The 17,528-nt window shown below is 35.7% G+C and overlaps 1 protein-coding gene across 2 annotated transcripts in view; it reads left to right on the top strand.

The window, feature by feature from the left end:
• The window catches only part of RBBP6 (RB binding protein 6, ubiquitin ligase), a 32,426-nt gene that overhangs the window by 5,505 nt on the left and 9,393 nt on the right, over positions 1-17,528 (top strand). For both annotated transcript variants that reach the window (XM_019430342.2, XM_019430344.2), the window contains exons 2-12: positions 439-538; positions 2,859-2,895; positions 7,435-7,479; positions 9,571-9,659; positions 9,773-9,869; positions 10,270-10,409; positions 13,266-13,438; positions 15,377-15,480; positions 15,595-15,929; positions 17,213-17,309; positions 17,448-17,526. In XM_019430342.2, the coding sequence (XP_019285887.2) occupies positions 439-538; positions 2,859-2,895; positions 7,435-7,479; positions 9,571-9,659; positions 9,773-9,869; positions 10,270-10,409; positions 13,266-13,438; positions 15,377-15,480; positions 15,595-15,929; positions 17,213-17,309; positions 17,448-17,526 (1,296 nt within the window). The remainder of the gene's footprint in view (positions 1-438; positions 539-2,858; positions 2,896-7,434; positions 7,480-9,570; positions 9,660-9,772; positions 9,870-10,269; positions 10,410-13,265; positions 13,439-15,376; positions 15,481-15,594; positions 15,930-17,212; positions 17,310-17,447; positions 17,527-17,528) is intronic.

Genomic DNA, 17,528 nt, shown 5'->3' on the forward strand with positions numbered 1-17,528 from the left:
CACTACTAATTCTTTTTATAAAACCCTTTTCCTCTATTCAAAACATGGCATAATTTCTTTTGTAATACTCATGTTGAGGGGCTAGCAGAGACAGAATGTCTTCATTTAAATTACATTATTTTTTCTCATAGATCAGATGTTTAGCGTTATTGGTTAAAGTGGAGAATGACTTAGTCTTACTGAGATTTGGGGTTCCATAGAAGTAGAGGCACCAGAGCCAAGAACCTGCTGGCAGTATTTGGTGTCCTTTGAAGAGAACCTCCTTATGGATGTGGATATTTGTTCTGACATTATCAGTATTCTAGAGGCAAGGAACATGCTCTCTCAAATTTAAATTCCTTTTCCGTAAAATTTGTCTTTGGTTGAAGTTTTCTAATTCTTGAGGACTGACTTACCCAAATCGCCAAATAGAAATTCAACTCTTTATCTTTTTTACAGAATATACTGATGATAATGCTCTAATTCCTAAGAATTCATCTGTAATTGTTAGAAGAATTCCTATTGGAGGTGTTAAATCTACAAGCAAGACATATGTTATGTGAGTGTTTATCAAATCTCATGTATTTAAGTCCTCAAAATACTTTTTTATTTTGTGAGGAAGAACAAGTATTTTAGAACTGAACTCATTACTTTACCCTAATAAGTATATCTTCTTAATCCTTAAAACGGTGAGGATGGGTTTGTTATTTCCTATCTCTTCCCCCAGTTAACCTGTAGTCAGTGGTAAGAGCTATCAAGAAGAATTTTTTTGCTTTGTAATATTTACAGAGACAAAATGATGCTCAAATCGGTGAATAAGTATTTGCATACATACCCTTTTGTTTTTTATTGGCACACTTTTATTTCTGACTGTTCTTTCACTACACAAATATATATACCTATGTATACATATATGTATATATAAGTGTGTTGAGAGATTTGTCCTAAATATTTTGACAGCATCAGTAATACATTTGCTTCTCAACAAGGGGCTTTTGTTGGGAGGCTGTTGAGTATAGGATTTATTAGCACAGACTGGAATCAGGCTTAGGTTTGACTCCAGTTGCTGCTTCACACCAGTTGTGTGACTTTGGGTAAGTTCCCTAAAGCCTCAAAATAGATTCCTCAAAATAATATAGGGATATGAGTACTTCCCTCCAGAGGAAAGCTGTAAGAATTGAACAGTGCCTGGCGTGTGGTAGATGCCCATTATTGGAGTAGGAACACTGCAGTATCTTAGCACTAGGCTAGAGTTTAAGAAATTCGGGAAAGGAGCAGGATTCACACTTAGTCCCTGCTTTCTTGTAATTTTAATGGTGATAGAATTATGCTAATGTGAAAAGGGTAGTGATTTGAAATTCTGGCAAATTCTACTTTTGGCCAGTGAAAAATTCTGGAATTTCCCAGTGCTCGGAAATGGAATGTGTTCTTGGAATTGAGATAAAACAGTTATTTCTTGGAGCTTTACCTTGTAGGGGCAAACACTCATTCTAAGACGGTCATTAGTTTGCTATAAAGTTATATACTCCATATCCCAGCATTGAGATCTTTTGTGTAATACCTTCTGTGTAGTAACAGTTTTAAAACCTGAATACTTTGTTTTTCTTGTAAATACCAAGTGAACTGTGTGCTTTTAGCTGTGTAATTTTAAGAAATTATAAGGAAGTAATTCCTAGAATTTGTTGTGAAATTACATTTTAATTTACTAAGTGCTTTTTAAAAACAGTAAACGTGTAGTTTTCAGTTGATTTTTTTTTTGGATACTAAGAAACTTAGAGAATTATTTGAAGTACATGGGAAAATAAGTTGCCTCTTACAGAATTGCTTGTTAATTCACTGTGTGTGAGGTTGCCTTTGTAATATATTTGCCTTGTAAAATGGCTCTAAGTTTGTTGAGAAAAGGAAAGCTTCATTTTTATCTCAGGACTTCCAAATTACATGCAAACTTAGAAACTCCTTTCAGATGTTCCCTCACATTTCTCTGTAGTCAGGACAGCATAAACTTCATCGAAGCATTTGAGCATTGTATTTAGAAGCTCAACCCCCATCCCCTTTCCTGTGTGGACTTTTAAGAATTTCTTCTTGGGCTTTATTTGTTATGTACTTGAAAAAATCAATCTGTTCATTTCTTCATAACCATCAGACTCATTCTTTGAACTAAAATAGTGTCAGAGTATGTTGCATTTTTCTGAAACTTAGAATTCTTGTTTAACTTTGGTCATTGTTTTGAGACTTTTTAAAAAATTAAAGTAACTATCACCTGTTTTTCTGGATTTGACATTTAGTTTTTGGAGCCCAGCAATTTCTCAGGGATCCAAAGTATAAATGTTACCAGTGGTCTTCTTTCAAGAAGATCTGATGTGTGAAAGTTTACATTTGTTACCTATTAAAAAAAACTGGGGAATGATGTACTGTGGTTGTTCAGTCTATTAAATAACTACAAAGTTTCTTAACAAGATCTTCATGCTACCTTTGAGAAAACATTTATTGTTTTCACGTATTCTAGAATTCCTTGGTATGGAATTTTTTTTTTCCTGCAGATCTGTCTTAAACTGTTTAAAGGTGGTAAAGATTAACCTAAGTAATGTATTTATTACTCTAGGTACGCCTATTCTAGAATTCCTCTGTACCAAGTTGTTTTGTTTTTTGTTTTGTTGTGTTTTGTTTTTGTCGCAGGTATGTCTTAAGCTGTTTAAAGGTAGTAAAGATTAATCAAAGTAGTGTATTTATTACTTTGGAAATTGGCTGTTTTTAAATGTTTGTACAAAGGAGAATTGTGTTCATGAAGACATGTAATTAGACATATGTGTTAAGATGTTTTAGCACAATTCAAAAATAACTCATAATTAATGTTGTTTTTGTTTTTGTTTATTTTTTAGAAGTCGAACTGAACCAGTGATGGGAACTTCAAAAGCAGTATGTAAAAACACAATCTCACACTTTTTCTACACATTGCTTTTACCTTTATAATGTAGCAGTGAAGTGAATCATTTAGAACTTAATATCCAACTGATCATAGTACATATTGTAAATAAAATGTATTTTGATGACAGTTCAGTTGAATATGGATATATGTGGCATAATTTGCAGACTTATTTTGTAGAAATGGGTAATTTGTGCCCCCCAAAAAACGCTGTTTCATATTAAATATAGCATTCTCCCTGTATGACACTGTGTTGTACAGTTAATGTATGATTCTTTTTAGATCATGTAGGTTTTACACTAATGAACATGATAACATGTTCTACATCTGTCTGTCTATAGTTAGTATTTTGTATGTATGTACAGGCTGTTGTGTGCTTTTTGTTTCTTGCAATAAAAAAAATGTTTGGAGTGTATATTTTGCCATTTTTCACGTTGTATCACTTAGTTTTTGTTAGTTTTTTTTTTTCTGCCTAATTGATGGCTTTAAAAATGCATTAGCAACATGCAAAACTAATATGAAAGTTTGATGCTTTCTCCAAGTTCAGACACCTATAGAAAAAAGCTTTCCAAAGACTTTTGATGCAGCTTTATTATTCAGTTTTGCTTTATTTGGCAATTTCCAGCTTTTATTCTTTGTTTATATCTGTACTATAAAAGTGAGACCTGAAATTTGGGCCCCCTGAGTACATAAACGTCTCGATGATGATTTATACAATTCAGTACATTGTTTTCAAATTTTAATACAAGGTCTTCCAGTTCTAGCCTGTTCAGTTCTCCAAAATGAAATATTTCCCTCTTATAAGATATTAAAAAGCTGCATTAATTATAAGCTAATTGAAAGCTGTAGCTTATCAAAGATGACTCCCCTTAAGTGGAATAACATCTTAATTTTTATTATCATAGCTAAAGTACAACACCATGTTGACTTGAAGGTCTTAAGTAAAAGGTAGTGGAAATACCTAAGTTGTGAGGTGAAATGTGTTTCAGAAAGTAGGTCTGTAGTAACGGAGTTCTGTAAACTTGATGGTTCTCTAAACATTTTACTGCTCAGGCTTGATTTGTACACAATACGAGATGTCTGAAATCTTCATTTTAGAATTCAAGGATACTGCTTGCTGTTTCACTTTATCCTTTTTAAATACTACTGATCTTTAATTGTGTATCAGGCATTTCACTAACCTTGGATCATTGCATCTTAAACATGATAATATAGAATATCTGAACTTTGGACTTGTTCTCTAAAATATATGGCCTTTAGTTCTCATGGAACTAAATACAGTGATTCGAAGATCAAAATTTAGAGATTTGGGTTTTTTTCCCCACCCTCTGGGGTATATGGGCTTTTTTTTGTTTTGGGGTTTTTTTGTTGTTGTTGTTTTGTTTTATTTTTTTGTTTTTTGGGTTTGTTTTTGTTTTTTGGTGGTTTTTGTTTTTTTTTTTTTGTTTTTTGTTTTTTTTTGGTTTTTAAAGCATAATGCTGTAAAAAAAAAAAAAAAAAAACAACAAACTGTCCAAGTTTCTGTTTTGCTGGTGATTGGTTTAAAACTGATTTTATGTATCCAAATGCTAGCACAAATCAGAGTGACTATCCTGGTGACTGTAGTGGTTAATGTAACACGTTTTGTATAAAATATTTTTATATAGTATTTAAACTAATTCAGATGAAGTTTTATTTCTTGAAAACAGTTATTTCCTTTTTGTTTATTAGCATGTGTATAAACACAAATCACATGTTCATAAATAAAGTTAACATTCTTTTAGCCTTGTGTGTTCCCTGGCATGTCTGTATTACACTTATAAGAAGCAGTTTATTTTATGCTTATTTAGGTTTCTCTTTTCTTTTCTTTTCTTTTTCTTTTTTTTTTTTTTTAATACTTTAAAAGTGGCTTTAATTTTTAGGTAGAATTGTCTGAAATGGAGACATTAGATAACTTAATATCCCCACCACTTATTTGCTTGGGGTACATATGCTGGTGTTTAGGATGAGAGAATATATTCATTAAGCATAATTAATGCCCATCTTATGACTCATGTATTCTTGTACACATTCACAAAAGCCAAGTAAGGTAGAGCCACTAAACCAGATTTCTAAATGCTGATTAATAAAAGTAAATATGTGTACATTTTTGGTAACTTAAGCCAACTGTAATCAAGGATGGCTGTTTCTGTCTGTATTCCTTAGCTTATTTTATTTAGCCATCCTTCATGTTGGTATTCCAAAGCTGGATGTTCTTCCTGTTTACTAAATATCAGAATTGTATTTTGTAGGATCCTTTAATTTCAAGCAAGTGTAAGTGGCATAAAATATTTCATATTCTTTCTCCCAGAAGCAAGACCACAAATTAGATGTGGGGAAGTGGGTTAATTTTAATGATGTCCACAGTATGCATTGATCAGTTTTTATGAAGACGACTTTTTTTTAATGTGGTACATTTTTTAAATCATTAGTATCTGAGAGTTAATACATTTATTGCTGCCTAGTACATGTAAATTCCTAGTCATTTTTAAACCATTCCTTGTTAGCAATTTTCACTGATTTCTAGTACCTTGCTTTTTGTAGAAAACTATTGGACACCTTTCACAATTTATGGTAAATTTGACTTTCTCATGGACTTTAAGGTATTTAAGGTGCTAGAATGATTGGTGGGGAAAAAAGTGATATAGATGTTGTTGAGTATCTGAAACCACTTTATCCAGTACTAATGACAAATCGACAGAAAACTAAAAGGACCAGATGGCCTGACATAAGAACAAAAAAACAGATATATCATAGTGGGAAGAACAAAAAATGTTAGTATTTTAGTTCTAGCTGTAAGAAAGTTAATATAACTGCTTTCTCTTAAGGAAATGATGAGTGTTCATATTCTAGATAGTAATGGGCTATTTTGAAGGGTTATTAGTTTCATTGGTTAGAAACAGTATAGATGATGCTTGACAGCACTTTGGTTCTTGTTACTTAAATTCACATAGTTCCTAACTAATGCAAAAAGTAACCCTTTTCAAAATAGATTGAGATGATCAGAATTTATTCTGGATAAAAATAGGATGTTTATGTTTTTGTTTTTGTTTTTAAGCTTCCTTTGAGATTAGTTCTGTAATGAAAACACTTAAGAGCCAGATGAGAATAAGAACACATTGGTGAATTATATGATTGCATATTAGGAATATGGAATAGTGCATTACAAATTCTGGGGCAGCCCCTCAGTGGGGAGCTAAGAACCTTTTGTTGAAGTAAGCGTCCCAGTAATACTATCCATTAAACTGACTTTTAAAACCCTAAGATATTTAGAAGATATATTTTAAATTTAGCAAACATGATTTTTATTGACTGAACTCCTGCTGTGGTAGGCATTGTGCTAAGAGCTTCATATTGAAACTGGTAACATTTCTATTTGGGGCTGTAAGTCATGCTGCTTTTATTTTAATACTCTTAGTTCTCTGGAATATTTGAAAAATACCTGATGAAGACTCCCTTCATTGTTGTTATTTTTCTTTGATCCAGACATCTTGTTACATTCTCTCCATTTTAAACAAGAGTTCTGACCAATAATGCATGAGAAGCTTACAACATGTTGAATAAGCAACCCAATTACTATATAGGAAACAAATAATGTTTTCTTTTTGGTACACTTAACAGGGAAATCATATCTTTAGAGTTAGATGGGAAAGGCGTGTGTGTGTGTGTGTGTGTGTATACAGATACACACTTTTTAAAAACTGATATTAAAATCATTTCAGGGGGTCAAATAGTGAAAAATCTTAAAATACCACATTTGAAAATACATTTTAAAAATCTTTCTTATTCAATATATAATACTTTCTCCATTTGATTAAATTAACTTTCTTCACGCGTTATTAAAGTCCCTCCTCCTAATAGCCCTATTTGCCTTTGCTCCACACTACCACTGGTTTTCCTTTTTTTGGTTTAACATCTTTGATAAAATTGCGGTTTCTTTGGCAAGAAGCCATTCTTGCTCTTTGTATGGGAGAATAAACAAACTTATTCAGACTGAACAGTACATGCTTAAAAAAAGAGAAAAAAGTAGCAATTATGTGGGAGCTGTTTTATTAAAGCAATTATCTGAGCCTTTAAAGAGCTGCTTGTTTTTACCATGTTCTATAATGGCACTCCAGGAAAGTTAGATTTCTTATTCTCTCTAGTGTATATTCTCTTGAGCATTATCAGATTTAGAAACCATTAATAGACACGGACTCTTCTTTAATATTCAGTCACTGCTCTGAACATATTTTCTGTGATATATTTTTCTTTACCCTGTTTTTTGTTGTTTTTTTTTAATATTGTAATTGAGTCCCCCTCAACTTAAACCTTTATTATATGTGTGAAATATGTAGAGAAGGGTAAAGTGGGGTGAGCTACAATTTCAGCTTTAAAACAGGGAATAACATTCTTTAGAAAACTTCTAAGAAAATGCCCAATATTTGAACATTAATTGGCAATAGGGACTAAATGATCACTTTCAGATGTTTTCAGTGTGGAACTTGAATGTGTGTTTAATTTTTTGTGAACAGATTGATGACTCTTCTGCATCTATTTCTCTGGCCCAGCTTACAAAGGTATATATATATATATATATCTATTCTTGCAAATATAAATCTTTTTCTAACATCGTATTTTTTTAAATGTGGAACAATTGTTTAAAGAGGGGTTGGGGAGGATATGTCTTACAAAAATATTGTACACATTGTTACTATCCTGTAAAGAGTAGTTGCCGCTTTGAGAAGATAGGGGGAGTGTTTTGTCAGCCTCACCATAATGTTGGAGTATTGGTCATCTTCAAGACAGAAGAAACACATGAAGCTACACTTATTTGGTGGGTTTTTTTTCCCCCCTTACACATTTTGTTTAATTATACATTGGAAACTAACAAAGTTCTGGAGGAATTCCCTGGTTTTGGCTGTAAATTATGTGGACTTTCTTTATGCAGCCAAAATAGAAGCTTTCCTTTACATGGACAATTGCACGGCTATTTCTTGAATATTTGAATTGATCCCATGAAGGTCAACATTTTAAATGTGTTACGATTGTTTCTTTATGCTCTAGACTTGTAGTCTGTCTGCATTAGAAAAAGTTTTAGACAACCTAATTTGTTTGAACACAGACTACAGTGAATTGTGTAAATGTGTAAAGCTGTTTGCAGGAATATACCAATGTGTATGTTTGGCAGAGGGGCAAATTGTTACCTCCTGAAATAATTGTATATGCCATGTTTTGCGATAAAATTGCTTGCATTTTCTGCTCAACAATGTGTACCTTTTGTTTGGGAAAGCACTAGTGATGGATTACTTTTTAAAGCAATAGATGTAGCTTGCAAATCGTGCCTTTAAAAAAAAAAAAAAAAAGACATTACAGATTAGGCAGATTTTTGAGGACCAAGAAGGAAGTCTTCCAGTTTTCCAAAAATCCTTTTTTCCCTACTATCAAAGTAAAACCAGACTTAGCAACCAAGATTAATGAGTTAGATGGATTTTCCATTAGTGCTGTCCCTATCTTATCCTTGACTTTGTTATAGGTTGTATCCTTTTCCCCTAGAATGTATCCCAAAAGAAATGTCCTAGTAACAAATATAGCTTTTTAAGCTTTTGTTCTGGGGAATCTAAACTTTAAAATCGATGATTCTAAAACATGAAGTGGGCTGAAACCATCGTCTCTTAACAATTTTCTAATGCAAAAGTGGTCTAGCATAGAGTTTACATCTTAAGCAGTTTATAGTTCATGGTTTTAATTCTTATGTGCTGTAAGGACCCTATTTGAGTTTTGGTCTGTTCCTACCATTGTTTCTTTGTGGGAAGCAGTTGGGGAATTTTGGAGGTTTGGGAGATTTTTTTTTAACTACTTGTAAATTAATGTTTGGGTTCAAACAAATTAGTTGTTCAACATCTGTAATCCAGTTTTCTGTAAATGTTGCTGTTGTTCTAAGCTCTGTTAATGTTAAGCATTCTTTGTATATAAAATTACAATAAAATGTTAAAACTGGTTGCTTGTTTTGTGGATGAATGTAAAGATAAAACCCAATGAATGGCTGATGTGAGTGCTAGATGCTTGAAGCTTCAAGTTATCAGGACTCACTCCCTTAGACCCTGGTTATATCTAGACTATTCTATATAATACCTTAAAGATCAAGTTCATAAAACTTCGGAGAATCGGATTTAAAATGATGAGTGCTCCGTTGCATGTGCTTTGCACTTAATTTGAAACTGATTCTACTTCTTAAAGAGCCTTCTGACTTAATATCATCTGCATAATGTTCAATTGTTTTACCCATAACCCTACCTCCAAGTTGTAAATATAAAGTCTTTATGCTACGACACTTGAATTATTTTTAAGGCTTAAAATGTCAAGTGTTTCCTTAATCTGTTTTAACTCTTAGAGGAGTCATATGTAAATCTTAATGTAAGGTACAAACAGGGTCTAAGGTTTGAGTGCCCCCAGCAAGACCTTCAGCCCTGCAGACACCCAAACGTCATGTAATGAATGACCTAAGGAACTCCTGATGCCTCTTCTAGGTTATACGTGTAAATAGCTTTCAGTTTTAGGTTTTATGCAAGATTAGATACTGCTCTTTACAGGATGAGTGGTGTTGTCTTTGGCTGTGTGGTCTTAAATGTGTTTCTAATGTGTGTGTCAAATAATTACCTGTTAAACAGACTGCCAATCTGGCTGAAGCCAATGCTTCTGAAGAAGATAAAATTAAAGCAATGATGTCGCAATCTGGCCATGAATACGACCCAATCAAGTAAGTCCATAAGTGCTTCATACTAATAGGTACATTGGGGTGGATTTTCCCCCCCAATCAGAAGCTTTATTCTTTCAAGGTTTTGTGTACATGTAATTCTGTTTCCCTTTCAGTTACATGAAGAAACCTCTAGGCCCACCACCTCCATCTTATACCTGTTTTCGTTGTGGTAAACCTGGCCATTACATTAAGAATTGCCCAACAAACGGGGTAAGTCCAAAGTAGAAACCATGGTACACCTTGTTTTTCTTACAATGATTTCTTAGCTATCGGATTTTTCTTGGTAAATACTGCCTTCTCTATTACAATGGCAAATGAGCTCAGGCTGTGGAGCCAGATTGCCAGGCTTCAGATCCTGGCTCTGCTGCTCAACGGTTGACTGAGCTTGGGCAGGCCACTTGACTTCTTCAAGCCTGTTCGGTCTTCTCTATGAAACGGACATGGTAATAACAGTATTTACCTCGCATGGCTGTTGTGAGGTTTAAATGAGATCATATATGTAGAGCACTACAAATACTATAAGCAGTTAATAAGCACTGCGTGTTAGCTAATATTAAACAAAGGGTAACTGCTTTCTTTCTTCCTCCTTTCTCCTTTCCCCTCCAAATAGGATAAAAACTTTGAATCTGGTCCGAGGATTAAAAAGAGCACTGGTATTCCCAGAAGTTTTATGATGGAAGTGAAAGATCCTAACATGAAAGGTGCAATGCTTACCAACACTGGAAAGTATGCGATACCGACTATAGACGCGTAAGTATTCTAGTTACGTATGACCTGTGAGGCCACAGCCCGTCCGGGCGCTGGTGTTTTATGTAGGCTTGGGGTCGCCACTTGGCTACTTGGATTTCTTGTGAGCATTGTATAGCAAGACTGTTGGTCTCCACATGTTGCATTTCTGTGTGAAGAATGAGAGGCTGCAGTCTGCTCCATTAAATGCAAATTTAGAATGGATTTGGGGGTTTTTGTTACCACTGAGTGCCACTTCCCTTGTGGGCTTCTAATTTTTTCTTTTTCTGTCATACCCTGCTTTCTTCTTCATTCACATACATACTCCCACATGATCTTCTATGCTATCTACATGTGTTAAGTGAAAAAGACCAATGTCTTAATCATTCTGAGAAACAGAAGGCTTAAGCACAAAAGTTGTATAAGATGTCAGGGCAAATTTAAGTGCCAAGAATAAATAAAGAACTGAGTCCTCTTGAATAAGTTTGGATGTACCGTGTGAGTCTTAAACTTCTAAAATAACGATTTATTTTACAAACCCATTAGTTCCGATGAGCTACAGCTCTATACCCTACAGCTTAATGCTTATTTGGAATGTGTTTTCAGATCTTGTTTTAGTAGCCAATTTGGATAGACCTGAAAACCTACTAGTGGTATAATTCAACTGACAACTTCTCATTTTATCTGCTTTTATTAATCCCGCTAATTACCTTTGTGGTTACCCTCACCAGTTATGAACTCACATGATACAGAGCACAGTATTAACTGTCCCTTTGGACTGGGTTCTCCAACAAGTCCTCCAGTGGGTTATGAAGTGAGGGCGTCCTCAGGACATACCTTGAGAAACATCCATTTAGAGAATTAACAGTGCCCTTGTTCATCGTGACGTGAAGAGAATGAGTAAAAGAACAGTTGTCCTCAGCCTCATGCTGTAGTGTTGAAACGCAGCATAGTGCGCAGATGAGGGTGATGAAAACGGCAGTGCCGTGGAATGATCTTGAAAAGATTTTATGGTTTTGAGTATACACTTTAGTAAATAGATTGTTTTCATTCACAGATAAGGATTAGTGTTTTCCTGAACTCCCAGCCTTGCTCACTTTCTCCGTTTCACCCCCATCAATTTTTGATCAGTCACCATCCTTTGTCTTGTGGTTCATCTTAGAGCAGTCTGTTTTTATGCTGTTTCTGATTCAGACATTTCATACGTGCTTCCAAACAACTTAGGTTGAAATGGATGGTTTTTACGGACACAATTTAAGAGCAGACCGCTTCATCTTAATGTAATATATACAAGTAAAAGTACTTAAATGGAAGTTTGTGTCGGAAAAATTAACATCACCCTTGTGAACCCTAACTAATAATTAACTTCATTGTTTTTGAATGCTGAAATGCAAAAGCCCATTTGTGCCAGACACACAGCAAATACTGGGGAAATGGGAGCCCAAATATTTTAAATGAAACTTTCACCCTCTCCACTAACACCACTGATAAGCAACTCAGACTCTTCTTGTTTCTTTTTCTATCCTCTGTTCTTCTTTTTTTTTTTTTTTTTTTCCTTTCTTTTCTCTCTTTTGGGCAGTGGGAGACTCCTCTTTCACAAATTGGGAACAATGGGGCATAAGCAAATTGATACTTATTTCTGGAGTCGTGGTGATGTCTATGGAGCAGCTGCAACACAAATAACACACCTCAGGTACCCTCCTCTGTACAGCTGAGATGCTTTCATTTTCAGCAGTGAGATCGACACACTCTGTTCCTAAATGAGATAGAATTTACCTAGGGATTCCTATGTTATACAAATCTGCCTGATTAGAGAAGATGTGGGTGTTGGAAGCAGTGGTGACAAGTCTGAGAATAGTGTACTTTGGTTTTTTATTTTATTAAAAAAATTTTTTTTAATGTTTATTTTTGAGAAAGAAAGCGAGCGAGCAGGGGAGGGGCAGAGAGAGAGGGAGACACAGAATCTGAAGCAGGCTCCAGGCTCTGAGCTGTCAGCACAGAGCCCGACATGGGGCTCGAACTCACAAGCTGTGAGATCATGACCTGAGCCAAAGTCGGACGCTCAATTGACTGATCCATGCAAGCACCCCTAGTGTTTTATTTTCAATATGTTTAATATGCAACATTTCTGCAAAATGTATTTCTACCAGAAAATGGACCCAAAATGACTGAAGTGTTACTTTATATTCTTGTAACACATATTCCAATCATTGAAGTCATTAGTATTTCTTAGTTGGCTATAAATAGATTAATCTCTCTTTTAAAATACTAATTAGACGTAGACCACTGGTTTTGAAGTCTGATGATTCTAGCTAGTAGCTACTGGTGTGGTTGGTTGCATAATATTTCCCTTGAACTGTCCCCCTCGATTGTATGATGTCAGCACCAGTTTCCATTTCCTATATTATAGCATGCTCTCTGATACCTTCACAGGTTTTGGGGACTGTTGCTCTATGGAAGGGAATTCCCTCCATACCCCCCACCCCCTCAAGAAACATGGTAGGATAGAGAAAATTGTGGTTAGGGTGTTGTCATGTCCAAGTTCAAATCCTGTCTCTGCCACTTAAGCATAAACTTGTGGCATTGAATGTGTCCCTTTATTCTCTGGCCCTGAGTTCTAGAGTTGTGGATTCTTAAGATCCTTTTAGCCACTTTTATAGCATTTGTTTCTTTTTGTTTAGGATTTTGTTTTGTCTTTTTGTTGCTTAGGGGGAGGATGTTCATGACTACTCCCTTATTTTGGAAGGTATTATACTTGTGTAAACGAATTTGGCATCGTACTGAATTATAAGCTCCCATTATGGTATAGTAGAACATGTACTGTCTTAGTAATACTTTGTTTTCTTAACAATGTTAAAACAGTAAAACCTTCTTTTACAGAGAAGCATATGCAATCGGGAAGAAAGAAAAACCACCTTTCTTACCAGAGGAGCCATCTTCTTCTTCAGAAGAAGATGATCCTATTCCAGATGAATTATTGTGTCTCATCTGCAAAGATATTATGACTGATGCCGTTGTCATTCCCTGCTGTGGAAACAGTTATTGCGATGAATGTAAGAAATGTTGAACCTTCAGAAATACACGTCTTAGAATATGTGTATTTATTTGGAAGGGCTCTTTAGCAACATTGTATGTTTTAATCAGTATGAAATGTTGATAATTGATCATTTAGTTCATCATTGCACCTTTAATAGCAAGAACTGTTTTTGTCACTACATTTTTTTCTTTTTTCTTTTAATTTATTTAAAAAAAAAATTTTTTTTTTTAACATTTATTTATTTTTGAGACAGAAAGAGACACAGCATGAACAGGGGAGGGGCAGAGAGAGAGGGAGACACAGAATCGGAAGCAAGCTCCAGGCTCTGAGCCATCAGCCCAGAGCCCAACGCGGGGCTCGAACTCACGGACCACAAGATCGTGACCTGAGCTGAAGTCGGACGCTTAACCGACTGAGCCACCCAGGCGCCCCTACATTTTTTTCTTTAAACAACAGCCTCTGTCCTTTTAAATATTAGAATTGACCATTTCTTATACCTTCATTAGGGTGACTGTACTAAGGTTTTATAAAATGTAGGACTTTTGTTTCCTACACATTTTATTTTAGTTTTTAAAGTTTATTTATTTTTGAGGGGGGGACGCACAGAGAGAGGATCCAAAGTGGGCTCTGTGCTGACGGCAGAGAGGCCCATGGGGGGCTAGAACTCACGAACTATGAGATCATGACCTGAGCAGAAGTCGTACACTTAACTGACTGAGCCACAGACGTACCCCTGTTTCCTACACATTTTAAATGGTATGCAGAATTTTGAAAGCCTTTTGGGCATTAGATATTCTAGAAATATTTTTAAATGGTACCTAAATCCCTTTCCTGGATGGTGGAAAAATAGTTTATTCTAAAATTCCTAAGTGTAATTGAGAACTGCTCTCTGTAAGCATACTACCCAACATTTGCCTTGTGGTTACTTGTGATTTTTTTCTGATCTTTTATATTGGGTTGGGTTTTTCTGCCACTTATTTCTTACCAAGATGAAAATGGCATCATCCGAAAATTTCACTGCTTAGTCCTGTTTTGGCCTTTTTCATTTCATAGCTTTGGAATATAAATCTTTATTTTGGGGCCTCTCCAGTGAAGACCAAAGTCAAGAAGAGGTCATTTAAGATTTGTTTCCAAGTGTCTTAGATTTAACAAACCACTTGCATTACTGAATTTTTTACTACACTGAAGCATAATCAGTGAATCTGTAATTTAGTGTTATTCCTCTGTACTGTGCTGTAGTTGTTGCTGATTTCCTTGCCTGAACAATGTTTCTGTTTTTTATAATTCCCTTTTCTCTTAAGTTATTTATGTAATCTCTATACCACATGTGGGACTCAAACTCACAACCCTGAGATCAAGAGCCGCATGCTTTTCTGATGGAGCCAGCCAGGCACTCCTCCTCCTGATGCTCTTTTAAAAACCCTGTTAGCCCTGTAAATTTTTTACCTTTCTAGACTATATATTATTTCTATTTTTTTCCCCTATACTATTCCAATTTTTAGCTAAACAAAGAGAATAGTATTTAGGAAAGAGTGCTTTTTCTCTCAATTTAAATTTTTGTTTAAATTCTATTTATGACTTCTGGTTTTTGTTTGTTTTTTTTTTTTTAATGTTTATTTATTTTTGAGAGAGACAGAGACAGAATGCGAGTGGGTTGGGACAGAGAGAGAGGGAGACACAGAATCTGAAACAGGCTCCAGGCTCTTGAGCTGTCAGCACAGAGCCCGACGCGGGGCTCGAACTCACGAGCCGCGAGATCATGACCTGAGCTGAAGTTGGACGCTTAACCAACTGAGCCACCCAGGCACCCCAATGACTTATGTTTTTAAGGTAGAAGTTACAGCAGAGGAGTGCTATCAGGCGAGAGTCTGTACTTTTAAGTTTTTCAATCTTAGAAATGATAAGTAATGTGTGCTTGGAAAGAGTAATGTAATATTTAAACTATTTCACATAGGTATAAGAACAGCACTCTTGGAATCAGATGATCATACATGTCCAACATGCCATCAGAATGATGTCTCTCCTGATGCTTTAATTGCCAATAAGTTCTTACGACAGGTAACTGACTTTGTATCCCTTTTGGAAAATTTTTAAAAATTTTTGGTGGTTTAAACTGTGCTTGAGGAAATACCACCTTACATTTTCCTGCATCTTTCTGTTTGGTATCTATAGGCTGTTAATAACTTCAAAAATGAAACCGGTTATACAAAAAGACTACGAAAACAGTTACCCCCACCACAGCCCCCAATACCACCTCCGAGACCACTCATTCAGCGGAACCTACAACCTCTGATGAGATCTCCAATATCAAGACAACAGGATCCCCTGATGATTCCAGTGACCTCTTCAACTCACCCAGCTCCTTCTATATCTTCATTAACTTCTAATCAGTCTTCCTTGGCCCCTCCTGTGCCTGGAAATTCATCTTCTACCCCGGCTCCTGTACCTGATATAACTGCCACAGTGTCCATCTCAGTCCACTCTGAGAAACCAGATGGACCTTTCCGGTAAGTCTGTGTATCTCTCTGGTTTTTCATTGTTGTTTATTGCTTTAGTAGTTGTTATAGTAACTGGTAAGTATCATCCTTGTGAACCACTGTGCTCAGTAAGGTGGGTGACTCCATAAAGTAACCCATTGCTAAACGGGTACTTTTAAGAGATGACTCAGTCTTATTGGAGGAACAGGCAAATGAAGGAGTTTCACTTGGCAAATGATTAAGCATCCCAGGATAAAGAACTATACGAGTTGCCAACCACCCCTGTTAAGTGTTGAATTAAAACTCACTTAAATCCTACTGGTTCAGACATGAAAAGGATCTTTGGACATGTAGTCCAGTAGTTCATAAATTCTTTTTTTTTTTTTTAATGTTTGTTTATTTTTGAATGACAAGAGTGTAAGCGCACATGACCACAAGTGGGGGAGGGGCAGAGAGGGAGAGAGAATCCTGAGCAAGCTCCGCTATGTCAGCGCAGAGCCCAACTGGGGGCCTGAACTCACCTTGAGATCATGACTAGAGCCAAAACCAAGAGTCGGACATTAACCAACTGAGCCACCCAGGTGCCCCAGTGGCTCATAAATTCTTGAGGAATCAGCCACTTAAAAAAAAAAAAAAAAAAATAGATGCCAGGGGTCTGTGCAGACATACTGAAGCAAAATCTTGAGGACTGGGACCTTTACATTTATATTTAAGACCTCAGTCAGAATTCATTGGCTTTTCAGTGGTGGAGCTGGAAGTAGAATTTACTCTTAATCCTGTATTCTTTTGGTCCCACAATTTGATTTTCTTCCTTTTTTAAAAAAAAAAATTTTTTTTTAACGTTTATTCATTTTTGAGAGACAGAGAGCGTGAGCAAGGAAGGGGCAGAGGGAGAGAGACACAGAATCTGAAGGAGGCTCCAGGCTCTGAGCTGTCAGCACAGAGCCCGACATGGGGCTTGAACTCACGAACTGCGAGGTCACGACCTGAGCTGAAGTCGGACACTCAACCGACTGAGCCACCCAGGCGCCCCTCTTCTTTTTTTTTTAAGCTTTATTATTCTTACAACTGATTTCTCTCCCATCTATATAGATGGGACTTCTTAAAGAGATTTCCTTTTTTTTTTTTTTTTTTTTTTCCTTATCACTTTTGTATCCAAAGAGCTCTCCACTTGACCCAAAAGTTTTCATCAACGCATCTTCATGCAGGTGGTGGGTGAACAGACTTACTAAATTATGTACTGTAATTTGCTTACTCTTACTCCTCCATTTCTGATGACTTTTTCACATATTGCAAATTCTCTTGTCTTCTAGGGATTCTGATAATAAAATATTACCAGCTGCAGCCCTTGCATCAGAACATTCAAAGGGAACCTCTTCAATTGCAATTACTGCTCTTATGGAAGAGAAGGTAAGTTTTATTGGCTTTTAAATGTGAGATTTATCTTACAGTTTTCTGATGGGTTTAATTTTTTCTTTTTTTAACTCTCCCTCTTTTTTTTTTTTTTTTTTTAAACTGTTTCTTTTTATGCATGTTTTTTTCCTAAAGGGTTACCAGGTGCCTGTACTTGGAACCCCATCTTTGCTTGGACAGTCACTACTGCATGGACAGTTGATCCCCACAACTGGT

This window comes from Panthera pardus, unplaced genomic scaffold (genome assembly GCF_024362965.1).
Source record: "Panthera pardus isolate Hobbes unplaced genomic scaffold, ASM2436296v1 HiC_scaffold_5, whole genome shotgun sequence".
NCBI lineage: Eukaryota > Metazoa > Chordata > Mammalia > Carnivora > Felidae > Panthera > Panthera pardus.